Source organism: Mustela nivalis (assembly GCF_964662115.1).
Source record: "Mustela nivalis genome assembly, chromosome: 6".
Lineage (NCBI taxonomy): Eukaryota > Metazoa > Chordata > Mammalia > Carnivora > Mustelidae > Mustela > Mustela nivalis.
Window position 1 is genome coordinate 103891199 of NC_139025.1, and position 27261 is coordinate 103918459.

Below are 27261 nucleotides of genomic sequence, written 5' to 3' on the forward strand. Positions count from 1 at the left end.
AACAGAATTTAGTCAATCCCAACAGTTGAAAGAACATAGACTCAACAAAAGACAAAAAACAAATAAAGGACCTATAAACCAGACCTTCAGGGTTCTATGGGATAATAAAAGATGTAACATTCATATCATCAAAATCCCACCTTGGGAGAATGAGGGACCAAAAAAAAGTATTCAAGGAGCGCCTGGGTGGTCTGTCAATTAAGTGTCCAACTCTTGATTTCAGCTCAGGCCATGATCTTGGGGTTGTGAGATCTAGCCCCACGCTGGGCTCTGCACTCAGTGCAGAGTCTGTTTGAGATTCTCTCCTTCCTCGTCTCCATTGCCCCTCCCCCCATCAGCTCACATGCTCACACATCTCTCTCTCTCTCTCTCAAATAAATGCATCTTTCAAAAACAAAAAAAGTATTCAAAGAAATAATGGCTGAAAGTATCCCCAAATTAAAGACACATATCTACAAACTCAAGAAGCTGAGCATATTCCAAATACAATGAACCCTGAGAAATCCACTCCAGGAACTTAAGAAAGTGACATACTGTCTACAAGTGAATACCAATTTGAATGACAATTTCTAATCTGAAACCATGGAGGCCAGAAAGAAGGGCTCAAGTGCTAAAAGAAAAAACTGTCAATGTCTAATCCTATACCTGATGAAATGATCCTTTATGAATGAAGGGGAAATAAGGACATTCTGAAAAAATATCGAAAGCTGAGAGAATCTCTTTGTATTTGAAGAGCTTCCTTTAGCCATTCTTTAAAGGAAGTTAGATCTGCTAAAAATGATTCTCTCAGCTTAGCAGATCTAACTTCCTTTAAAGAATGGCTAAAGGAAGCTCTTCAAATACAAAGAAAATGATAACAAGAGGCTGAGAACATTAAAAAGAAAACAGCAGGATAGATAAGGAAAAAAATAAGGAAATGTAGAAACTTATCCTTTACCTCTTGAGTTTTACTTAATCATATTCTATGGTTGCAGCAAAAGTTGTAATACTATCTCATGCGGTGTTCAATGTACATGGAAGTATTTCTTTGAATAATTATTTTCAAAAAGTGGGGAGTGTAAAGAGACCTAAATAGAAGTGAAGCTTCTATGCCTCTCTTGAAATGGTAAACACCCACACCTGTGGGTTATAATTATTCTTACATATATGGTACTATCTAGATCACTAAGAATGCTAAGCAAAGACATATGCTCAAAAGCATTATAAATAAACCAAAACAGACCTCTCCCAAAAGAAGGCAACAAAAATAGGGAAAAAGAAATGGAGGGGGTGAACAGAAAAATATTATAAAATGATAGCTTTAAGCTTTAATATATCAATAATTAGATTGAAATATAAATGGTCTAAATAGGCCAATTAAAAGAGACTGAACAAGTAGATTTTTTAAAAAGCACAATCCAACTTTATCCACTTTGTAAGAACCTTGTCTCAAATATAATATCGGTAGGTTGAAAGTGAAAGGATGGAAAACTATGTCATGCAAACATTAATTTGAAAAATCTCAAGTGGTTATACTAAAATTAAGCAGATTTCAGAGGAAACAAATTTATAAGGAACAAAAGAATTAAACAGTAAAATAATTTCTCCATGAAGATGACAAAGGGATCTTAAATGTGCATGTAAGCACCAAACAGAGCTTCGAAATACATGCAGTAAAAGTTGAAAGGAAAAATACAAAAACCTGCAACCGTTGTCAGGATAGGGAAGACTGGAACACCACCACCAGTTAACAGGGTCTAATGGATATTTTAATACTCTTGTCAAGTACTCATTGAACATTCTCCCAGAATGACCATATCCTGTGATCTAAACCAAACCTTAAAATACAAAGACTTGAAATTAGGCACTGTATATCCTTCAACCATAAGAGAACTGAACTAAAAATCAGTAACAGGAAGACAACAGGAGAAATCTCCAAACACCTGAAATTAAATTAAAGCTCGGAGTAGAAAGAAATAAGATGTTACAAACTTTAATCCAACTTTAATAAACATCATTGATATTCATTCTCTCTTGTGCTTGAGCTAGTTACTGTGACTCATACTATTTCTAATTTGTCTTTAAAATAACTTTTTGTTTTCAACAAAATGGGACCTGGACGTAGTTTTCAAAGACCAACAGCAGCACTCACAGGCACATAACAAAACACAGCAGGTCCCTGCCCTAGCCATTCCTAGCTTTCCTTTCCATCCCTTCCACCCCCCAAAGGCAACTACTTTGAACCCTTTCACTGTTTCTTCTAGTATTTCTAAATAACATGTTTTTAATTGATTTGATTTGTCTCTTTTCCAAGATATCCACAACTTCCTACCATGGAAGGTGAGGACGCAGTTCTCTAAGTATCAGCATCTCTTCTTAAGGGCTATGCAGGTAGTTACTGACTATAGGAGGGAAGAAGGTATATTTCCTGATGATTCCTCCCGAGTGGCAAGAGTCTATCCACCAATAATCAAACTAGATAACTAAAGACTCCCTCCAAAAACTGTTCCTTACACCTTTTATTTTCTGATGCCGTATTATGAGACCTTATCTACTACAAGCTGATACTTCAAATATTCCCTAGACCTGGAGAACAGTACACTTCAGGAGTGCCAGAAGATGGATAACTTTCAACACTGATTTCTCCTATTGCTCAACTTGCCCAACAAAAATAACAATCCTATCAATTCTCATGTGTCAATGTGGCTATCATTAAGAAAATAACACAATTATAATCTGCTAAGAGCAACTATTAAGGTTGGGAGGAGGAATACAGAGGTCTGAAGGCCTGGGAGGGCTACATTCTCCCCACTTTCCATATACTTCACACTAAGAATTTTATCATCATCTTGTTTGATCTTAGCACCTCTGTGAAATAGGTATTGTGATTCCCATGTTAAAGCTAATGACATTAAGGCTCACAGGGGAGAGAGAACTCTCTCAGAAATGGGAGATGATGAGCTGGTTTTGAACAGTATCCCAAAGTCTATGCCATTTCCTCTGTACAGTATGCTGTTTCTAGGCAGGCCGGGAAAACACACTTCAGCAAGATTTCACAAAGCTTAGGAACTTCTAAAACAACTAGAGACGAAGAGGGATCCTTTGATCAGCCTCCGAGCATTAGCAAGTTTCCCTTGAGGGCATGCTAGGGACAACATCAGGAACACAGAAGACTGCACCAGTCCCCACCCTCTGTGGACTATCTGTCTACTATCTGTCCCTCTGCACACTGTTCTCTAAGGCCAGGGAAACCCATAGCGCTTGTATGCTCTCTCCCACCCCACAGTATGGCCCAAAGGCTGTGGTGGTCCTCCCCATTGCCAGTCCATACCAGGGTGAAGCTTTTGGGTGAGGCTGCCCAGCGCTTAACTGTGGTGAGTGGCCACTCCTGCAGCACTTCCTTGGTCTTCTCATCCACACGCATCACGGAGTCCTTGGTGATGCCCAGCAGGCGAGGCACCAGCTTGTTCTTGCCTTTCATCTTTTCCTGAAACAGGAAATACCAAGGGTTAGTGCTCTTCCTCTGAATACATTTGACTTTGCCAAGTCAAGAGAGATCTCATGATGTCTTACCTGAGGTCATCTACATTTACTATGTTTCAAAACAGGACTATTGGAAAACCAGGGTTTGGGTACTCGGTGAATGACTCACTAAACTAAAGACACGGAAACGAAAACAGGGGCATCAGAAGGTTGGAAGGATCCACAAAGGCACCCTTCCTGAAAAGAGATGCTGTTTAGGAGGGCAGGTTGCTCCAAAAATGGACTGTGATGGATCGAAGGGACAGCACTGAGAAGATATCCAGAGAAATAGAAGTATTAAGATGAATTCCAAATATTATCACTCGTAGTAGCCAACTCAGTGAATTACAAAAAAGGTTTAATGTGCAATTTAAATATGGCATATAAGCTATTTAAGCATTAACTAAAGCTCTGCCAAAGTAGAATCTTCTCATTAAAAGAGACACAGACCTTTTTTTATATCTCCCAAATATATTTTCATTTGAATTCTTTGTTTTGGTATCTGTATGTGTATCTACTGACTCTGAAAAAGCCTTTTATGATTTGCTTTAATAATTTAATAGTAATCATGCTTATTAAAATAAATTAAAATAAAAAAATTAAAATAAAATAGTAATCATGCCTGTTAAAATAAAGTAATCATGCAAAAACAAATTTAAGAGAGATTAGTAATTTAGAAAGAAGATATAGGTGGGTATTTTTGTGATTCCTGGGAGGGCAATGACTTCTAAGCACAAACAATAAAATAAAATTCATATAGAGAAAGATCAACATCTTTAACTACAAATACACAGACTTTGATACATCTAAAAAGCAGAGAGAAAATAGGAGATGAAGAAAGAAATCTCGCTGTAAACAAAATTGAAAAGCAAACGACTAACATAATACAATAAAAAAAACAAATGACTAGGGATAGATACAACAATTACAATAGTGAAAGACATTATATATTGCATATGTGAAAGTTTATCATAGACCGACAAAAATGGCTGGCAAAGAATATAAATAGAAAATGTGTTTGGGGCGCCTGGGTGGCTCAGTGGGTTCAAGCCTCTGCCTTTGGCTCGGGTCATGGTCTCAGCGTCCTCGGATCGGGCCCCACGTCGGGCTCTCTGCTCAGCGGGGAGCCTGCTTCCTCCTCTCTCTGCCTGCCTCTCTGCCTACTTGTGATCTCTCTCTGTCAAAATAAATAAATAAAATCTAAAAAGAAGAAGAAGAAGAAGAAGAAGAAGAAGAAGAAGGAGGAGGAGAAGAAGAAGAAAATGTGTTTAAAATAATGAAGTACACTTTCATTGGACGGGGGGCAAGAGAAGATGGCAGCGGAGTGGGAGGACCCTAGGCTTGCCTCATCCCACAAAAACAAGTAGGTAACTATCAGATCATCATAAATACACCCAAAATTGACCTGAAGACTGGCAAAACAAACTCCACATGCAAAAGTAGAGAAGAGGCCACAAAAGAAGGTAGGAAGTGTGGAGATGCAGCTTGGAAGAGAAAGAGATCACGTTCGTTGTGCTGGAAAGGAGGGGTGATGGCAGAGAAGAGTGAGACAGACTAGCACAGAGGAGACCACATAGGAATAAGAATCCCCATAGCAACTGACTTGGAAAGAGCAAGGGGCCAAATTTCCCGAGTTTTGCAACTAGTGCAGTTTAAAGCCTAGAGCGTTAAAGATGGATGGGAGTGGATGGAAGAGTCTCAAGGGCACTGGGCTGATCTTGGGAGAGAAGGCATGGCAAAAAGCCCAGGGACATAAGCATGGGAATAGCTGCGGTACACAGTGGGGAAGTTATTTGCTCATTTCAGAGCACATCCCAGAGACACCCCTAGGGGAACAAAAGAATTGCCTGATACCATTTCCCATGACACTCAGCATAAGCACAGTGTCACCTGTGGGAACCCAATGCAGCATCAACACTTGCTACCTAACTTGCTTACAGCAAGCCCAGCTCCCTCCCTCCACACACCCCACATATTGGTGGAACTACCCTTCCCAGAGTACTTCCTTGCTTCTTGCTTCAGACCCAGCACAGTAGGTCCCTTGCCCCAGAAAGACAGATGCAAACATTTGTCCACACCATGTCTCCTGGCCTGGGAGTTCTGCGGGGCCCTGGCTTTTGTGGTGGTGATGACAGGTGTCATTTAACAAGCAGATCAGAGGGTGCCTGGGTGGCTCAGTTGGTTAAGCCACTGCCTTCAGCTCAGGTCATGTTCCCGGATTCCCGGGATCAAGTCCCGCATTGGGCTCCCAGCTCTGGTAAGTCTGCTTCTCCCTCTGACCTTCTCCTCCCTCATGCTCTCTCTCGCTCTCCCTCAAATGGATAAATATAATCTTAAAAAACAAACAAACAAAAAAACCCAAGCAGATCAGAGCACACCTAGTTAAAATAAGCCACAATCACTCGAAGGACCAAACATTGCTCACAACAGGCAAAGAGAGCCTCGGCAGACAACTGGCCTGTAGTACAAAGTGGCCAGAACACAACGGCAGAGTGCACACATTTGGAGATACTCTTGGAAGCACCAGGCGCTGGGAAACAGAGGACACTATAAGGCAGAGCATTACAGGACCTCTTCTTCATAAAGCCATTACCCTCAAGAACAGGAGATACAATTGACATTCCTAACAAGCAGAAATAGGCACAGAGACAGATAAAATGAGAAGATAGAATAATTCATCTCAAATGCAAGAATAGGAAAAGGCCATAGCCAGAGATCTAAAGAAAACAGATAAAAATAATATGCCCAATAAGAGAATTTAAAGCAATGAGCATAAGGATACTCAGTGGACATGAGAGAAGAGTGGACAGTATCAGTGAGACCATCAACACAGAGATGAGGAGTAATATAGCAGAGATGAAAGGCTCAATAAACAAAATGAGAAATAAGCTTGACAGAATGAACAGAAGGCTGGACCTAGAAAACAGAGTAATGGAAAGTGATCAAACTGAACAACAGAGAAAAAAAAGAATTATGCAAAATGAGAACAGACTGAGAGAACTCAGTGACTCCATCAAACATAATAACATTCACATTATAGGGATCCCAGAAAAAGAGAAAAAAGGGCAGAGAATTTATCTGAAGGAATAATAGCTGAAAACTTCCCTACTCTGGGGGAAGGAAACAGATTCACAGAGCCAGGAGGAACAGAGGATCCTCAACAAAATCAACAAAAGCAGATCTACACCAAGACATATTATAATTAAAATGGCAAAATACAGTGAATAAGAAAGACTATTAAAAGCAGCAATACCAAAGAAGACAGTTACATACAAAGGAAACCCGCAGATTTTTCAGCAGAAACTTTCCAAGACAGAAAGGAGTGACATGATATCTTCAATGTGCTGAATGGGGAAAACCTATAGCCCGGAATGCTCTATCCAATAAGACTACCATTCAGAATAGAAGAAAAATACTTTCCCAGGCCAACAAAGAATAAAGGAGTTCATGATCATTAAACTAGCCCTGCAACAAATATTAAAAAGGATTCTCTGAGTGGAAATGAAAGACCAAAAATGACAGTATAAATGTAGGAAACACAAAAAAATCAGTCAAGGAGCTTAAAAAATAAAAGTATGTAAAATAGGACACCATATTTTACATGGGAAGGAGAAGAATTAAGAATGGGTTCAAACTTAAATGACTATGAACTTAATATAGACTGCTATATACAGAAGTGGTTATATGTAAACCTAATGGCAACACAAATCAAAACCACTAATAAATATGCTAAGAATAAAGAGAAAGAAATCCAAATGTATCACCAGAGAAAAGAAAACCAGCAAAGCATTAAAGAAAGACAAGAAAGGATCAGAGAAAATCTTCAAAAATAACAAACAAACAAAACGACAAAATGGCAATAAATACATATCTGGTTAAGAATTACCTTGATTGTAAAGGAACTAAATGCTCCAATCAAAAGACACAGTGTGAAAGAATGGATTAAAAAAACCAAGACCCATTTATATGCTGCCTACAAGGGACTCATTTTAGACCTAAAGACACTTGCAAAATGAAAAAGAGGAGATTAAGAAACATTTACCATGCACATGGATGTCAAAACAAAGCAAGAATACCAATACTTATATCAGACAAAACAGAATTTAAAACAAAGGCTGAAATAAGAGACAAAGAAGGAGACTACATAGTAATACAGGGGACAATCCAACAAGAAGATCTAATAATTATAAATATTTGTGCACACAACACAGGAATACCCAAATACATAAGGCATTAATAACAAACATAAAGGAACTAACTGATAATAATACAATAATAGGAGGGGACTTTAACACCCCACTTACATCAATGGACAGATCACCTAAATAGAAAATCAACAAGGAAACAATGGCTTTGAATGACATACTGGACCAGATGGATTTAACAGATATTCATAATATCCCACCCTAAAACAGCATAATACACATTCTTTTCAAAGGCACATGTAACATTCTCCAGAATAGGTCACATATTTGGCCACAAAACAAGCCTCACAAGTTCAAGATGAACCAAGTCACACCATGCATCTTTTCTGACCACAATGCTGTGAAACTTAAAGTCCACCACAAGGAAAACTCTGGGAAGACCACAAATACATGGAGGTTAAAGAACATACTAGTAAACAATGAATACATTAGCCAGGACATTAAAGAAGAAATAAAAATGTACATGGAAGCCAATGAAAATGAAAATGCAATGGTTCAAAATCCTTGGTATGCAGGAAAAGTGGCTCTAAGAGAGAAGTGTAGAACAACATAGGTGTACCTTAAAAAGCAAAAAAAAGTCTCAAACAACCTAACCCTTACACCTTAAGGAGCTAAAAAAGGAAAACAAACAAAACGTAAAACCAGCAGAAGGAAGGAAATAATAAAGATTAAGCCAGAAATAAAGGATATAGAAGCAAAAACAGAACAAATCAATAAAACCAGGAACTGGTTCTTTGAAAAAAAAAATCAATAAAATTGATAACTGCTAGCGAGATTCATCAAGAAAAATAGAGAAAGGACTCAAATAAATAAAATCACAAATGAGAAAGGAGAAGTAACAACAAATGTCACAGAAATATGAACAATTGTAGAAGAATATTATGAGGGATGCCTGGGTGGCTCAGTCAGTTAAGCATCCAATTTGGTCTCAAGTCCATGACCTCAGGGTCTGGCCTGGAACCCCAAGTCAGGCTCTGCACTCATTGTCCCTCTGTCCCATCTCTCTCTCAAATAATAAAATCTTTAAAAAACAAGAAAGAATATTATGAAAAACTATGTCAATAAATTGGACAATCTAGAAGGAATGGATAAATTCCTAGAAACCAAAACTACAAAAACCGAAACAGGAAGAAACAGAAAATTTACACAGACCCATATTTAGCAAAGAAATTGAATCAGTAATCAAAAAACTACCAATAAATGCAAGTCTAGGACCAGATGGCTTCACAAGCGAATCCTACCAAACATTTAAAGAAAGTAACACCTATACTTCTCAAATTACTCAAACAAAACAAAACAAAACAAACAAACAAAAAACAGAAAAGGAAAAAAAGCTTCAAAATCCATTCTATGAGGCCAGCATTACCTTGATACCAAAACCAGATAAAGACACCACAAAAAAGGACAACTACAGGTCAGTATATCTGATGAACACTGATGCAAAAATCCTCAACAAAATATTAGCAAACCAGGGACGCCTGGGTGGCTCAGTTGGTTAAGCAGCTGCCTTCGGCTCAGGTCATGATCCCAGCGTCCTGGGATCGAGTCCCACAACGGGCTCCTTGCTCCGCAGGGAGCCTGCTTCTCCCTCTGACTCTTCCTTCCACTCTGTCTGCCTGTGCTCGCTCTCACTCACTCTCTCTCTGACAAATAAATAAATAAAATCTTAAAAAAAAATATTAGCAAACCAAAACCACAATACATTACAAAAATTCCCTGTAATCAAGTGGGATTTATTCCTGGGCTGCAAGGGTGGTTCAGTAATTGCAAATCAATCAACATGATACATCATATCAATAAAGAAAGGGTAAGAAGCACATGATCCTTTCAATAGATGCAGAAAAAGCACGTGATAAAATACAAAATCCATTCATGATAGAAAAAAAAAAAAAAACAAAAAAACAAGTTTAGCGGAAACATACCTCAACAAAATGAACGCCATATATGAAAAACCCACAGCTAATAACATCTTCAATGGGGAAAAAATAAAAGACTTTCCCCTAGGGTCAGGAATAAGACAAGGATGTCTACCCTCATCAATTTTGTTCAAAATGTAGTGGAAGTCTGAGCCACAATCAGACAACAAAAAGAAATAAAAGGCTCCTAAACTGGTAAGGAAGAAGAACTTTCACTATTTGCAGATGGCATGATACTCTACATAAAAAACCTGAAAGACTACCAAAAAACTACTAGACTGATAAATTCATTAAAGTTGTAGGATACAAAATCAATGTAGAGAAATCCACTGCATTTTTCTATGCCAATAATAAAGCAGTGCAAAGAGAAATTAAGAAAACAATCTCAGGGCGCCTGGGTGGCTCAGTGGATTAAGTCGCTGCCTTCGGCTCAGGTCATGATCTTGGGGTCCTGGGATTGAGTCCCGCATAGGGCTCTCTGCTCAGCAGGGGGCCTGCTTCCCTTCCCCTCTCTCTGCCTGCCTCTCTGCCTACTTGTGATCTCTCTCTGTCAAATAAATAAATAAAATCTTTAAAAAAAAAAAAAAAAGAAAGAAAACAATCTCATTTACAGTTGCACCAAAAATAATAAAATACCAAATAATAAACCTAATCAAAGAAGTTAAAGACTTAAATTGAAGATACAAAGAAATGAAAGAGATTCCATGCTCATGGGTTGGAAGAAAAGATATTGTTAAAATGTTTCTACTCCCCAAAGCTATCTATACATTTAATGCAATCCCTATAAAAATACCAACAGCATTTTTTTAAGAGCTAGGACAAACAATCCCAAAATTTGTATGGAACCACAAAAGACCCCCAAATACCCAAAGCAAAGCAAAGCAAAGCTGGAAGAATCACAATTCTGAACCTCACGTTTTATTACAAGGCTGTAGTAACTAAAACAGTATGGTACCGGCATTAAAAACAAACACACAGATCAGTGGAATAGAATAGAAAATCCAGAAATAAACCCACAATTATATGGTCAGTTAATCTTTGACAAAGCAGGAAAGAATAGCCAATGAGAAAAAGTCTATTCAATAAATGGTGTTGGGAAAACAGGGCAACAACATGCCAAAGAATGAAACTAGACCACTTTCTTACACCATACACAAAAATAAATTCACAGTGGATTAAAGACCTAAATGTGAGACCTGAAACCACAAATATTCTAGAAGACAGCACAGGCAATAATTTCTCTGACATTGGCCATAGTAACTTTTTTCTAGATATGTCCCCTGAGGCAAGGGAAACAAAAACAACTATAAACTACTGGGACTATAGCAAAATAAAAAGCTTCTGCACAGCAAAGGAAACAATCAACAAAACGAAAAGATAATCCACAGAATGGGAGAAAATATTTGCCAATGACATATCTGATAAAGGGTTAGTATCCAAAATATAGAAATAATTTATAAAACTCAAAAATCCCCCCAAATAATCCAGTTATATATGGGCAGAAGACATGAATAGTTCTCCAAAGAAGACATACAGATGGCCAACAGACACTTGGAAAGATGCTCATCATCCCTGATTATCAGGAAAAAGCAAATGAAAAACTATAATGAAGTATCACCTCCCACCAGTCAGAATGGTTAAAATCAAAAACACAAGACACAACAAGTGCTGGCAAGGATGTAGAGAAAAAAATAACAGTGTTGGTGGGAATGCAAATTGGTACAGCCACTGTGGAAAACAGTATGGAGATTCCTCAAAAATTTAAAAAGAGAACTACCCTAAGATCCAGCAATTGTACCACTGGGTATTTGTCCAAAGAATACAAAAACACTAATTCAAAGGGATACATATACACTTATGTTTATACCGGTATTTTTTCCAAAGCCTAGGTAAGGCAACAGCCCAAGTGTCCATCTGCTGATGAATGGATAAAGATGTCATGTATGTGTGTATACACACACACACTGACACATACTGGAATATTATTCAGCTATAAAAAGCAACAAAATCTTACTATTTGCAATGACAAGGATGGAACTAGAGAGTATTACGCTAAATGATTTCACTCCTATGTGGAATTTTAAGAAACAAACGAGCAAGGGGGAAAAAAGAGACGAACCAAGCAAAAGACTCAAGTATAGGGAACAAATTGATGGTTACCAGAGGGAAGCTGGGTGGGAGGACAGGTGCAGTAGGTGATGAGGATGAAGGAATGCACTTACTGCGAATAACACCAGGTGATTAAATAAAAACTTAAGAAAAAAAAAACAAGAAGGAGAAAAAAATCAAGTAAGAAACAAGCAATTAGATAAAGTTTTCACTTACTAAAATGGAGGGTTTTTTTTTTAATTAATACTCAGAAGTGAAGAAGGTATGAAAGAGAATCACTATAGATGGGAATTTAATGTGGCAAAACCTTTATGGAAGAAAATGCATCAATATTGGTCCAAAGCTATAAAAATGTTTCCCCTTTTGGGTGCCTGGGTGGCTCAGTCAGTTAGGTATCTGCCTTTGGCTCAGGTAGTGATCTCAGGGTCCTAGGATGGAGTTCCACGTCAGGCTCTCCACTCAGCAGCGAGTCTGCTTCTCCCTCTCACTCTCCCTCTGTGCTCTTCCTCTCTCTCAAGTAAGTAAATAAAATCTTAAAAAAAAAAAATGTTCCCCCTTTTGACACAGATTGTTTTTAGAGAGTTATTCAAATGGGCATTAAGGAGGGCACATGAAGTGATGAGCATTGGGTGTTTATATGCAACTGATGAATTATTAAACACTATACCTGAAACTAATGATGTGCTATGTGTTGGCTAGCTGAATTTTAATAAAAACAATTTACTCAAAAAGAAGTTCTCAATGTGAGAAGATTATGTGTAACTACAGTTATCATAGTGAAAAACTGGAAACAACCAAAATTTTCAACCACCGGGGAGCTCTTATTTAGGGTATACCCATATAACAGATGATTCTAGAACCATTAAAAACCATATGATTGGGGACGCCTGGGTGGCTCAGTTGGTTAAGCAGCTGCCTTCGGCTCAGGTCATGATCCCAGCGTCCTGGGATCGAGTCCCACATCGGGCTCCTTGCTCCGCAGGGAGCCTGCTTCTCCCTCTGACTCTGCCTTCCACTCTGTCTGCCTATGCTTGCTCTCGCTCGCTCTCTCTCTGACAAATAAATAAATAAAATCTTTAAAAAAAAAAAAAAAAACCATATGATTGGAAAACAATTGAATTCAAGGCAACAGATTTGCAATATAACATAAAATAAAAATAAAAACCATTTGTATAGCTTAACCCTACATGAAATAAAATTTTAAAAATAAAATTTTTAAATAAAATTCAAAACAAGATCTTCAGAAATAAAAATTTCATGACATGATAAAATGGTGACAATGATCACCTCAAGTGGTTTGTATTATTTTCTTGTGGTGTTCCTTATTCACCAGACTTTACTTAAAAAATCTATTTCTGGGGGTGCCTGGGTGGCTCAATGGGTTAAGGCCTCTGCCTTCGGTTCAGGTCATGATCCTGAGCTCTGTGCTCAGCGGGGAGCCTGCTTCCCTCTCTCTCTGTCTCTGCCTGCCTCTCTTCCTACTTGTGATCTCTGTCTGTCAAATAAATAAATAAATAAATAAATAAATAAATAAAACAAAACAAAAAATCTATTTCAGCGGCGCCTGGGTGGCTCAGTTAAAGTATTCAACTCCTCATGTCAACTCCGGTCATGATCTCCGGTCATGATTTCTGCATTGTGAGATTGAGTCCTATGTCAGGCTCCATGCTGGGTATGGAACCTGCTTAAGATTCTCTCCTTCCCTCTCACTCTGCTCCTCTCCCCTTTTCTCTTTCTCTCCCTTTCCTTTAAAAAAAAAAAAAAAAAAAAAAAAAAAACTATTTCTAATGTTATCAGGGAAAAAAAAAGAACTTCCCAAATATTTGCTGAAACCCTGCAATGCCTAAATTACCATTCTCAGAGGACAATACATACAAATTAGCAAACACAAATCATGTATGTATACATAGGGATAGGCAATTTTAAAATAATGCAAATGTGCTAGGTATTTAATAAATATTATCTAGTAAGTTTCAGAACATCCCTCAAATGTTGGTATCATCATCCCCATTTTGCAAATGAAGAGACCAGCAACTCATCCAAGGCAAACAGTAGTGAGTGGTAAAAGCCATGACTGGAACACAAATTCGAGCAGCTCAAAAACACCTCTGACTTCAAAAGCAGACTGTCTACCACCGTGTATTCTTCTCTGGTGAAAGCAATCAGAGAAGACAAAAATCTCTGGGAGCTCCCATGGGCAGTTCATAAGTCATTCAACGGTCAAGGTCAGGGCACATCTCCAGCTTCCTCCCAGGAGGAGGAGAGAACAGGATCGGAAATCTGTGTGGGTGTCTGACAAGGGGAATACGGCAGTGGAAGAAACTCCCAGTCCTTAAAAAAACCACTGGGAAGCGTCAGATTCTTTGTAAAGAGAGGCCGGTTCTGCAAGAGGTGAAAGCAATGAAATCAAGGTGGACAATCACGGCTAGTCTACCTTGCCTTCAGAAGCCACACAGAGACTGAGGCGAAGAGGTTCTAGGCAGTTAGCCACACAGCACTGGCAGGAGCCCAGCTGCTGGGACCCCGAAGGGGATCTGAAATAAAATAAGGTTTGCAGCTGTTGCCTTCAGCCTTTTCCATCTGCACCTCCCGATGGGCGGGGGGCTTTGGGGTGCGGAAACACAGAACTGTGATGGATTGCCCTGGCTCGTGTCGAGCTCATTCTCGACTCTGGAGAGGGAGTCACGGGGAACATGCTAACAACATACAGTGAGCATTCCATCAGAAGAGCAGGATTAGGCAGAGGAGGGCAGAAGAAATGCAGAATATGCTGCAACCCAGCAAGGGAGACCTCGGTCAAGGGATCAAATGATTTCAGGGCCTATCCACAAAATGCAGAGCAGCTGGGGAAAGTCAGAAGAGTGAAAGGCTCAGCTCGGGGTGAGCCACACTGGTTCTTCCCCCAAGACCTGCCTTAGGCCCACAGTGGGAGAGCCTGCATGCGTGAAGAAGTTTCCTTTTTCTCCCCATATCCCACGCAGCTCAGTCCACCCTACACCCAGCCTTGCCAACTTCAGCTACAGAGACCAGCGTCCTTTTCTCTCCAGCTAAGCAAGCAGCCTAGGCAGGCCCCGCAAAGTCTTGTCTCTCAAGCACAGACACACACAGAGGCTGTAGCTGCTGCCATGCTGCAGAAATTTCTTTCCAGGTGGTCCTCATTAGGTTGGTTTTGTTTGGAAGATGTCTTGAGCTTGCATAACTTAGAGGCCTGAGAAGGAATGCATTCTACCGAGAGAAGGCCTGCTTCATTAACAAGCCCCGCCCCTTCTCTTTCAAGCACATCTCAGCCATCACTGTGGCTTCAAGCCAAGACCCACTCTTGACTCCAAGAAGCAAACTGAGGGCTTGCAAAAGGGGAGTGGGGGGGTGGTGGTCAGGGGATGGGGTAGCCACGTGATGGGCACTGAGGAGGGAATGCGACATGATGAGCACTGGGTATTGTACGCAACTAATGAATCACTGAATACCACATGATGTACTATATGCTGGCTACCTGAATTTAAATAAATAAATGTAAAAATGAAAAAAATTTAAATAAATAAATGTAAAAATATAGGGTGTACTATATGTTGGCTAATTGAATTTAAAGAAATAAATATAAAAAACAAACAAACAAACAAAAAAACCAAAATGGCGGCTGGCTGGGGTCAAGCTTTCTTTCTTTCCAGCTCTTCTCCCATGCGGGGAGACTGGCAGATTCTTAGGTCACCTGTGTCTTACATGGGAGATTGAGAATTGAGTGAAGGGATGCAGGTGGGTTGCACTCTTGCATGCTTTGGCTCGAGGCCCCTAACTTTGACGTGGCCTAAGCCTATGATCCAGCTGTGCTCACTGGAATTCTACCTTGGCTTGGTGTCAAAGTGTGGGCTTGCTTACTCTGCTGTGTGATCAGTACACTTATTTCTCTTAGGGGCACGGCAGAAAGGGATGGCTGGTTAAGAGCAAAATGGTGTTAGGGACACCTGGCTGGCTCAGTCAGAGGAGCACGTGTCTCTTGATCTCGGGGTAGTGGATTCAAGCTCCACACCGGGTGGAGGAGAGGTCCTTCAAATAAATAAAACTTAAAAAAAAAAAAAAAAAAAGAGCAAAACAGTGTTAAAGATTCTGTTCATTAGCCATTTTTCTCTAAAACTGGTCATCTATTCAACTTAGAGTTCTGAGAGGTTCCAAATGCCCTCTGTGATGCTTCTGTAGTTAAGGGGAGAAAAGGCTCAGCTCACCAGGTATCTTACATCTCAGAGCTCTGGCTGTGGCTACAGGGAAAGTTAAGAAAACAAATTTATAAATGAGGAAGAATGTTTACAAAAGAATTTCCTGGCATGAACAAGATCCTTTCCAGGCCATGGGAAATGGCTTACCATTGCTTATGGGGTTTTGGTTAGGGTATCAAGGCAAAATGCAAAAGAAGTCACTCTAAGAGGAAGACTGTAGACATTTACAGCTTCCATTCATTAGGCTCTTACATGCCACAGTCCACCTTTATCTATGATCTTATTTAAACCTCAAAAAAAGGCACAATTTTATAGGTGAGCAAACATGCATAGACAAAAGGTAAAGTAACTTATCTAAGGTAAAACGAAGTGGCAAAGCCAAAATCCAAATCTAGGTGTTTCTTTTTAAAGCTTATGTTCTTAGGCATTGGGAATACTGCTACATAAAGCCATTCCCTGTGGATTCATTAAATGGCTTATAGACATTCTCTATATTAGAATCAGCAAACTAAAGCCAGTGCTAACCCCAGCTTTTTGCCTGCTTTTCTGTGGCCTGACAGCTAAGAGTGAATTTTTCATTTTTAAGTGGTTGGGGGAAAAAAAACCCAAAACCCACAAGAGGATTAATACTATGTGACATGTGAAAATTATATGGAATTGAAATTTCAGAGCCTATCAATAAAGCTTTATAGGAACCTAACCATGCTCATTCATTTACATATTGCCTATGGATGCTTTTAGGCCACATGGGCAGAGATGAACAGTATGGCCTGTAAAGCCCAAGATACCATTTGATCTTTTACTAGAGTTTACTAGAGTACTAGAGTTTGCCAACTCTTGCACTACGCCTTGGGTGCTAAAAGGCAATTACAGGTTGAAAGACTCAGGAGCCGGGGATTAAGGAGATGTGAGAAGGGTTAAGAGATAATCCAAAAGTTATCAAATAGCCTTATTTTTCAGGTACTACATTTTTTCTTTAAGATTTTATTTGTTTATTTGAGAGAGAGAGGGAGAGAGAGCACAAGCAGGGAAGAGAGCAAAAAGCAGTTTTCCTATGAGAGGGAGGCTCAATCCCAGGACCCTAAGATCATGACCTGAGCCAAAGGCAGACCCTTAACTGACTGAGCCACCCAGTCACCCCTCACCAGGGTCCACATTTCTTTACATATATTATCTCATTTAATCTTCACTAGAGCTCTGTAAGGCATTATCACTCCCACTTTCCAGATGAAGAAACTGAGGCTGAGGGGGGTTATGGATATCTCTCAAAGTTATAGGAGTTTCTGCTATTTCCCACATAGGGGTGTCACCATCCTGGATGACAGGCCAATCTTCCTGACTCCAATCCCCAAGCACTTTCTTTTATAACAACAAAGTATAATACTCTGAATATTAGGTCAGTATTTTCATGGATATGGAAAAAAATATGATAGAAGTGCCTGTAAATATATCTAACTACTCTGAGACTGTATATGATTAATCCTAAGGCCATGTGGTATGATTAAGTGTATTCAATATCAATATCTAAATGTTTCAGAAATTATAATTTCAATGACTTACTTAAATTTCTAATAGCTTCTATAGAAAATTTCTAACACTTCTATAGAAGTAGTGAATGAGAAGCTAGAATCACTCACTTTTAACTTCCTAAATGATGCCCATGAAACTCCTCCACAATTCAATGGTATGGTATGTTTAGGTTAGGGTTCTAAAGAAATCTGTTACTTATGCCTTTAAAAAACTTATTATCCCTTAAGCCATACAATTTTTGTGCGTGTCTGCTGTTCTGCATAGGATCTCTTTTCATCATCTATTCTAAATGACTGCACTTATCAATACACACAAACTGTTTTTTCATGTTGTTGACATATACCTTTTACTTGAACAATTTACTCAATTTAAAAATAAACCTAAGAGTTAAAATGTCTATATATTGTTATAGCATGTACAGAGATCTGGAGGCTGAAAATTATGCTAAGCGAACGGACCATTTAATAATATTAGCTTTTCTAATCCATGAACATGGGATATCTTTCCATTTATTTGTATTGTCTTTAATTTCTTTCACCTGTGTCTAAAAGTTTTTAGTATATAGATATTTCATGTGCTTGGTTAAATTTATTCTTAAGTAATTTATTGTTTTTGATACTATTATAGATGGAATTGTTTTCTGTCTTTCTTTTCCAGATAGTTCACTGTGTATGAAGCCATCTTATTTGACCTATTGATCTGATTTACAAGGTTCATTAGTCCATAGTATTAAATTACTCCTGAATTCTCAACTGTCCTACTTGGAAAATAATACAACTGCAGTCATACAAACTATTTATCAAAATCAATTTTCTTTTTTGACAGAGCAAACATGTGAATGCATGAGTGGGGGGCAGTGGGAGAAGGAGACAGAGAATCCTAAGCAGGCTCTAGCCAAGCATGGAGCTCAATCTCATAACCTGAGTGGTGATCAAGATTCAGATGCTCAACCACATGAGCCAGCCATGTGCCCCTATCAAAATAAATTCTAAAATAAAATGTACATGAATAAGACCACTGAGCAAAAAATTAACATGGGCAGCGGGCTCACTTCCATAAAGTGACAAAAAATAAAACTAAAGAAAATAAAAATCTGAATACCTAACATGTATACTAAAGTTGATCCTGGCCTTTCTTCAAAGGCATGTAAGTTAAAAAAAATAAAAAATAGGGATGCCCAGGTGGCTCAATTGGTTAAGTCACTGCCTTTGGCTCAGGCCATGATCCCAGGGTCCTGGAATTGAGTCCCGAATCGGGCTCCTTGCTCCACAGGGAGCCTGCTTCTCTCTCTGCCTCTGCCTGCCACTCTGCCTGCTTGTGTATGCTCTCTCTCTGACAAATAAATAAATAAATAAATAAATAAATAAAATCTTAAAAAAAAAAAAATAAAGACTTGAAAAGAAGAAAAGGAGAAAGGAAGGGAGAGAGGAATGAAGGAAGAAAATTTCCACTACTTTCTTATTTTGTCTTAAATACTTTTGTGAAAGAAGTTTTCATTTAACCAAATCTACAAGACCTTGCAATAACCAGAAGATCTGTGTTCTACCTCTAATTACTCTAGCCATAGCCAGATTTTTCTCAGGCCCTAAATTAGCCTTGGGGAACATTTTATTTTTTTCTGGACCTAGCTGTTCAAGTGTTTTTCATAACTACATTTAGTTTGCTGTGTGCTATGTATTTTCCTAAATTTATTGACTTACATGCATATCACTGAAACTGACTGTATCAAGTGTGATGGGGTTGATGGAAAACAACATGAAAGCAAGAATGAATTTCATACATAAAAGACTATAGAAAACCTCAAGAAAGCATGGAAACTGAGACCGAAGCACTAGACATGCTCGAAATTTGTTTTACCTTTGTCCCTATGAGGTATTGGAACTCATCTGCCATCTACTGTTCTTCAGAATAATAAATGAAAAGCCACTTTTTCTTCTAAAACAAGCAGAACTCGCCATCTGCTCATGGTGAGGATAGGGGAGTTAGCAGGATGAAGTAGGATGTAGGTGACTACAGGTCAGATGGGCTCACCTCAGCTAAGACAGCAGAGTCCCTTCAGGGAAATGGAGCCATTCGTACCTACAATGCATCAGCCCCAGGCAAAAATTCACTGACAGTTTAAAACTCACACTAAATATGAAAAATTCAACTTCTATATGATTTTCTGAAAAACAAAGTGATTCACCTATGCTTTCATCATTTGCAAGGGCCTCAGCATTTTGGGGTATAAGACCAAGGGCTGTCTGGTTTAAGTAAGTCGTCGGTAAGAAGTGTTTCCCCTTCTTCAGTGTAACATCTTTGTTGCTCCTCACTCCCAATGAAGCAGCTTTCTCCAGTTAGTATAGTCAAAAAAAGCATCTCTACCCCCAAACATTCTAGAGGACAGTGAAACTTTATTCTTCTTTGGTTCTCTTTAGCAGTGAGGAACAGCGTTTCTTAAAGGACCCTGACTTGGGCCTTGGGACGTCTGTCCCTGGGGGCAGCTGCCCCACAGCTGGTAACAGTCTCCTTTGCCTCAAGCAAGATGAGAAACTTCACATGGTGTAGTTTTCTTCCAGGGCCAAGAGCAAGAGGCAGGAAGCCAAGAGTCAAAGCAAAACAAATGGCAATCAATGAAACCTATTAGTGAGATGACTAATAGAATATGTGAGGTCAGTTCCCTTCAGAAGGGAGCTGAGGGAAATTGGAAGGGGAGGTGAACCATGAGAGACTATGGACTCTGAAAAACAACCTGAGGGTTTTGAAGGGGCAGGGGGTGGGAGGTTGGGGGAGCCAGGTAGTGGGTATTGGGGAGGGCACGGATTGCATGGAGCACTGGGTGTGGTGTCAAAACAATGAATACTGTTACACTGATAAGAAATTAAAAAAAAAAAAAAGAATATGTGAGGTCAGACTCCACAAAAAGTTTATCAGTCCACCTAAGAACACATCCGTAGAGGGCCTCGGTCTTGAATTTCAAAGACCCGCCTCTTTCCTTCTGGTAGGATGGCAAACAATTCCCATGAAATCAGATCTGAAGGCCACAGAAAATCCCAAAGCCCACCTGAAAGTATACAAAGTACCCTGTTTACTCCATTAATTCAGTTCTGTATGTAGAGATCGACAGCCTTCACTTAGTCCAGGGCACTCCTGGTAATCTTAAGTGAGACATTTTCAAAGTAAAGTGATAACAAGTAGACATAAACTTACTCCTTCAGTGACTTTATAGCACTGCAGTGTACCAGGCCAAAACACAAGTGCCTGGAGGCCCACAGGCAGCAGCCAGGCTCACTCACTAGCCTTACAGCTTACACACTTCAGGTCTGCCCCATGGGCTAAACTCAGGTGACCCCTGGCCAGATGTTACCTCTGCAAATGCTAGGGGTCTTGGGACCACAAAGCAAGCTTGCCCACCAACAACCCTCTGCCCCCTGCCCCACTTACCTTCACCAGGAAAAAGGACACACCGTACGTCCGGAGGGATCGGGCGAGTTTGACATACTTGACCTTGGCTTCTATTTCGCTCATCTCTCCACAGTTCTTATGCTCCTACAAATGACAGCAGCAAGGACCCGTTATTGCAGCTCTGCCAGCATGTGGACTTGGTAGAGGTGCTTACAATATATGGCACACACAGTCACTACGAATGATGGGTCACTGACGTTTGTGTCTGAGACCCCTTTGTGACACATGTACCAGCTCAGCAAGGACCAGAGCACACAGACAGCTCAGATGCAGGGCTTCCTAATGAAAACTGGAACCCAAACTCCTTAGATATTTTATACCTCCGGGCAACAATTCATGCCACGAATCTTTAGATTCAGACCAGAATCCAAGGTGTAATCCACTTTTGGAAGAACTCCGCATTCCCAAAGGTTCAGAACCAATGAGAGCTAAATAATGTTCTCCAGGAGAGGTATCATTCTAACATACACCCAAAAGACATGGTTTTCCAAAGAGCGGGGTATAGAAATGCCTACACATCAGGGTGCCTGGAATCAAGACCATGTGCATTTTATACACATGAACACATGACATTTCTACTTCAACTTGCATTTACATTTCAATACCAAAGAAGACTTAATATTTTGGATTCACTGGAGTGATTGTTTTATGGTAGAATTGATGATAGGGCTTTTCTTAGTGTTTGCCAGGAAGAGAGAGCTCTCTGACATTTAGGGGAAAAAGCCCTGAATTTTAAAAAGACACCATTTTCCACATTCTAAGCTTCAAAAAACAAATATCAGGACAAAGAAGCTACTTGTAGCTACTTCTTCAGTGCATTTTAGGAGCAAATCACCTTGCTCCGACACTATCAAGATAATGCCTTTGAAATTAAATGCATGCACATTTTTTCTCAGAAGGACTAAGTAACCTTTAGCAAGAACGTATGGATTAAGATAATAAATCTGCCCAAAGTAGATTTGTCAGCTTCTTCACTCTGGAGTCACTAATCATTTATTATAGAAGCAGAGTACATGTATGGGGTACTAACCTAGCACGTGCAGAGGCCCCTCTCATACTAATAGACGATGTTAGGGAGTGAGAAGAATAATAAAGTTCTGTACATTTCCAATACCTGAAATATTCTCTTTTCCGCTCCTCTCTGCTTGATGTATTCTTTGGGCAGGAATTCCTTTAGACTGAGAGAGAGAACAAAAATAAAAATAAATAAATAAAAATAAGCCATTTATTCTATGATGAGAAGGAAAGAAATGAGACTTTCGGTACAACTCAGTAAGGTCACTAACTCTCCCAGTATTTGATGGCACAATTAGGAACAGAGTGCCACATCCCATAACATACTTAAAGAGGACACAAATATAAAACCAGTCTGATACAAAGGATCAAATCAACAAAGTTAAAAAAGAAAGAATTTCCATGATACACTGTAAAGTAGGAAAGCAAAGGGTGCAAAAGTATAGAGTATGCTGTCCTTTGTGATACAGGGAGGAAAACATTTTTCATTTTATATGGTTAATACGTATTTTTAGGGGTGCCAGGTGGCTCAGTTGGTTAAGCTTCTGATTCTTGGTTTCAGCTCAGGTCATGATCTTATAGTCATGAGATCGAACCCCACATCGGGCTCCATGCTCAGTGGGGAGTCAGCTTAAAGACCCTCTCTTTCCTTCCCCCTACTCTTTCACATGCGCTGGCTCTCTCTAGAATACAGAAGTAAATCTTTAAAAAATAGATGCATTTTTTAAAACAATATAAGCATACACCTAGTACTAATTAAAATGATTCTCTATGGGAAGAAGGGAAACACGGGGTGAAGGAGCAAGGACGCAAACGAAACTTCTGGATATCCGTTGTGTTACAGTACTACCTTAGAGTCACTTGAAATGACAAAGAGGGGAGAAATTCAACATCTAAAAACCTAAAGCAAACTGAAACAAATGGATTTAACAGGGTATCAAGTTGATAGCATAACCACAGGAAGAAAAGTGATTTCAAATAACTATGAAAAACAGTCTTTTGACTATACATCTCTAGTGAGACATGTTTTAAAGATAAAATGAACCATAGAGGACATATTAAATATTGATAATATTATTTTAAAACTGTACCTTCTCCCCTCTCAACACATAAATACACACACACTATAAAATTAGGTTATTACATTATATAGAAGTAGGATGTCATAAATAATTAGGATAAAGTAAAAGTAGCTGTTAGAAACCAAACTTTTTAGCATGAAATAGATCAAAATAAAGCAAAAAAAAAAAAAAAAAAGTTAAATGAAAACCCGTAGTCTTTCATTTGAATTGGAAATACTGATCTGAATGCCTGATTCATTCTTTTTCTGGAAAACATTTTTTAGTGTGTCCCCTGAGGGAGCTAAGGACAAGGCCTATCTGGTGGCATTGCCAGGGTCTCGATCAGGTAGCCTCCAAATACTGTTTCCCACTAAAAAGAATCAGGGATCCCTGGAGAAGTGACTGATTCTAACTCTGAAGCAGGAAATGTATTGAATGTTCTTGGGGTTTCTTATGCCTGAGATCAAAGAAGCTATCAAAATGACACTAGACTGAAATCAAGGGGTAACCACTAGCCAATAACAGATGATTTTTAAAAACCTTATACAAAGGAGAAAGATCAAACAATATCATGAGCCCACCATCCAGCTCCAACAATTTTAATTCACAGACATTCCTGACTCATCTACTCCTTCATACCATCCCCTGCACGGGATTATTTCCAAGTAAATCCTACAGATCATATAGTTAATTTCATGTGATGGGGCAATTAGAGTGTCAGAAAGAATGATGACCACAATGGGTAAAAGCACAGACATATAAAAATTTCATAAAGATCCTTTAAAATAATCATTGGTCACGTTAACAGGTGGCCAGGGCACCAACTCCTACTCAAAAACTGATAAACAGAAAGTAACAAAGCTAACAAATACAGAAGGAATAAAAGGAGTCCAAAAATCATCATTTTATACCTCCTCTGAACACACCAGAGTGGCTGCTAAAACCAACAACTGACAAGTTGATGGGGAACTTTATAGGAGATAGTTCGGTCTCATTCAAATCCACTTAATCAATTTTATTATTAATAAAAGTGGGATGACCAGGCATGGTCTCAGGGTCCTGGGATTGAGCCCCGCATCAGGCTCTCTGCTCAGCAGGGGGCCTGCTTCCTCCTCTCTGCCTGCTTCTCTGCCTACTTGTGATCTCTGTCTGTCAAATAAATAAATAAAATCTTTTTTTTTTAAAGATTTTATTTATTTATTTGACAGACAGAGATCACAAGTAGGCAGAGAGGCAGAGAAAGAGGAGGAAGCAGGCTCCCTGCTGAGCAGAGAGCCTGATGTGGGGCTCGATCCCAGGACCCTGGGATCATGACCTGAGCCGAAAGCAGAGGCTTTAACCCACTGAGCCACCCAGGTGCCCCAATAAATAAAATCTTTAAAAAAAAAAAAAAAGGTGGGATAACCAGACAGCACATGCCTCCTAACTGATGTAACAGAAGTATTCTTAGCAAGAAAGAATAATATATAATTTAACCTGAATTTAATTAAGATGTGAGATCTAAATATTATTTACGAAACGAGAGATAGAAGAACCCAGTAAGGGACACCACCAGACACGATCAGCCCAATGCCAACTAGGGTAATTCTATAAAAATCACGCGGGTCCCTCAAAATAAATGGCTTGGTGGTAGAGGTGAAAAAGAGGACACAGTAAGAGATTAATAGAGTTTCATAAAAACATATTTACTACAAAGCTACAGTAATAAAGACAGTGGAGAACAGATATAAGAGTAGACAGGTCAATGGAATAGAATTGAGAGTCTCGAAATTAACCTTTAGAGCCAGGCGATTTTCAGCAAAGGGAATGGGTTTTCAATGGGAAAAGAATAGTCTTTTCAACAAATGGTGCTGATATCCAGCACCAGACAACTAGATATCCATGAGCAAAGCAATGAAGTTGGACCCTCTACTTCATACTGAATGCAAAAATTCACTCCAAAGGGATCAGAGACCTACATTTAAGCTAAAATTGTTAAACTTTTAGAATACAGAAACAAACTTTTATGACTTTGAGTCAGGGTGACACTTAAGATATGATACCGAAAGCACACGCAGCAAAAGAAAAGAAAAGTAGGACTATATCAAAATAAAAACTTTGGAACTCCAAGTGACACGACCAAGAAAGTGAAGAAGCAGCCCACAGAATGAGAGAAAATAATGCAAATTAAATATCTGGTAAGGGACTTGTATCCTGAATACATAAGCAATTTCACAACTTAAAATTGAAAAGAACCCAATTAAAAAATGGGGGAGGGGATCTATAAAAACATTTTTTCTGAAGAAGATACACAATTGGCCAAAAGCACATGAAAATATGCTTAACTTCAGAAGCCATCAGGGAAATTAAAAAAAAAAAATTACAGTACAATACCACACACCCACTTAGGTGGCTACAATAAAAAAGATGAACAAGTGTTGGTGAGGATCTGGAGAAATTGGAATAATCGTCATGCATTGCTGAGGGGAATATAAAATGGGACGACTGTTTTTGGAAACAACCTGGTACTTCCTCAAAATGTTAAACAGCAGTTCTACTCCTAGGCAGGTAACCAGGAAAAATGAAGACATGTCCAAACATGTGTACATGAATGTCATAGTAGTATTCCCTTTTTTTTTAATGCTTTTTTTCTTTTTTTTTTTTTTTTTTTTAGGATTTATTTATTTGATAGAGAGAGACATAGCGAGAAAGGGAACACAAGCATGGGGAGTGGGAGAGGGAGAAGCAGGCTCCCCATTTGAGCAAGGAGACGGATGCGGGGCTCAATTCCAGGACACTGGGTCTGGGATCACGACCCCAGCCAAAGGCAGACATTCAACTACTGAGCCACCCAGGCACCCTCATAGTAGTATTCCTAACAGCTAAAAGGTAGAGACAACTCAAATGTCCCATCAACTGATGAACGGAGAAGTCAAATGTAGTTGATCCATACAACAGAACATTACTCAGCAATAAAAATGAATGACGTAGGATATAAACGCCAACATAGATATCCTGTGCTAAGTGAAAGAAGCCCATTGAAAGAGACCACAAATTGTATGATTCCATTCCATAGGAAATGTTCAGAAGAAGCGAATCTATAGAGATAGTTAGGATCAGCACTTGCAGAGGCCAGGGATGGGTGTGGGGTTACTGAGGAGTGGCTGCTAAGAGACACAAGGCTTTTATTTGGAGGGATAAAAGCGCTCTGAAATTAGATTGTGTGAGGGGTGCTCAGTCTTGCGAATACATGGAAAAACATTGAACTGTATACTGTAAATGGGTAAACTATATGGTGTGTACACTGCATCTCAATAAAAATATTCCTTAAAACTCTATGAAGCAAATAAAATTTGTAGGCCTTGCTTAAATTCTAGTATTAAGTAAAAACAGTATTTTTGAGACACTGGGAGAAAATTTAACAAAGACTGGGTATTAAATGGTATTACAGAATTATTGTTAATTCTGTTAGGTGTTAGGATAGATTTGCAGTTGTACAGATTCAGAAATCCTTTTTTTTTTTTTTAAGATTTTTATTTATTTGACAGACTGAGATCACAAGTAGGCAAGGAGGCAGGCAGAGAAAGAGGGGGAAGCAGGCTCCCTGCCAAGCAGAGAGCCCGAAGTGGGGCGATCCCAGGACCCTGAGACCATGATCTGAGCTAAAGGCAGAGGTTTAACCCACTGAACCACCCAGGTGCCCCCAGCTTCAGAAATTAAAAAAAAAAAACTTTTTATTTGTCAGAAAAACATACTGAAATACTTACAGATGAGATAATAGGCTCCCTGGAATTTGCTTTAAAATACTCCAGCAAAAAAGTAGAGGGGAGGGCCGGTGAGGCCAGATTCTGGCTACATTAACACTTGAATAACCAAGTCTGGTTATTCCATCAACAAAAGTTGTAAGCCCATTTTCTGGAATTTCAGGGATCTAGTAGCTGAACAATCTGGATTTCTTAAGAGTCAGCAGGCCTAGGGTCTAAGAAATATCTAAGCAGTAGCCCACGGTGTGTTATGACTATCAACAAGCAACTTCATGGACAAAAATATGATTGGTCACTGGAAGGCATCAATGTCTCTCTCTCTCACACTCACACACACACACACACACACACACCCAGACCAAACCCCTCACAACAATGACTGTTAGCAGAAGAATGCCAGAGGGCAGGGTCCAGAGGCCAGGCAGAGGCAGAAGATGTTGGGCATTAATGGCAAGAAAGTTCTGTGTAGCAACAAGCCTCCCTCTATCCCAGCTCTGCCCACTAACCCTCCCCTTCTTCAGTAGGTA

General features: G+C 39.3%; 1 protein-coding gene across 3 annotated transcripts in view; it reads right to left on the bottom strand.

The window, feature by feature from the left end:
• The window catches only part of TLN2 (talin 2), a 422410-nt gene that overhangs the window by 150040 nt on the left and 245109 nt on the right, over positions 1–27261 (bottom strand). For all 3 annotated transcript variants that reach the window (XM_082737314.1, XM_082737312.1, XM_082737313.1), the window contains 3 exons: positions 22031–22094; positions 20896–21000; positions 3311–3466 (listed from right to left, as the gene is read on the bottom strand). In XM_082737314.1, the coding sequence (XP_082593440.1) occupies positions 3311–3466; positions 20896–21000; positions 22031–22094 (325 nt within the window). The remainder of the gene's footprint in view (positions 1–3310; positions 3467–20895; positions 21001–22030; positions 22095–27261) is intronic.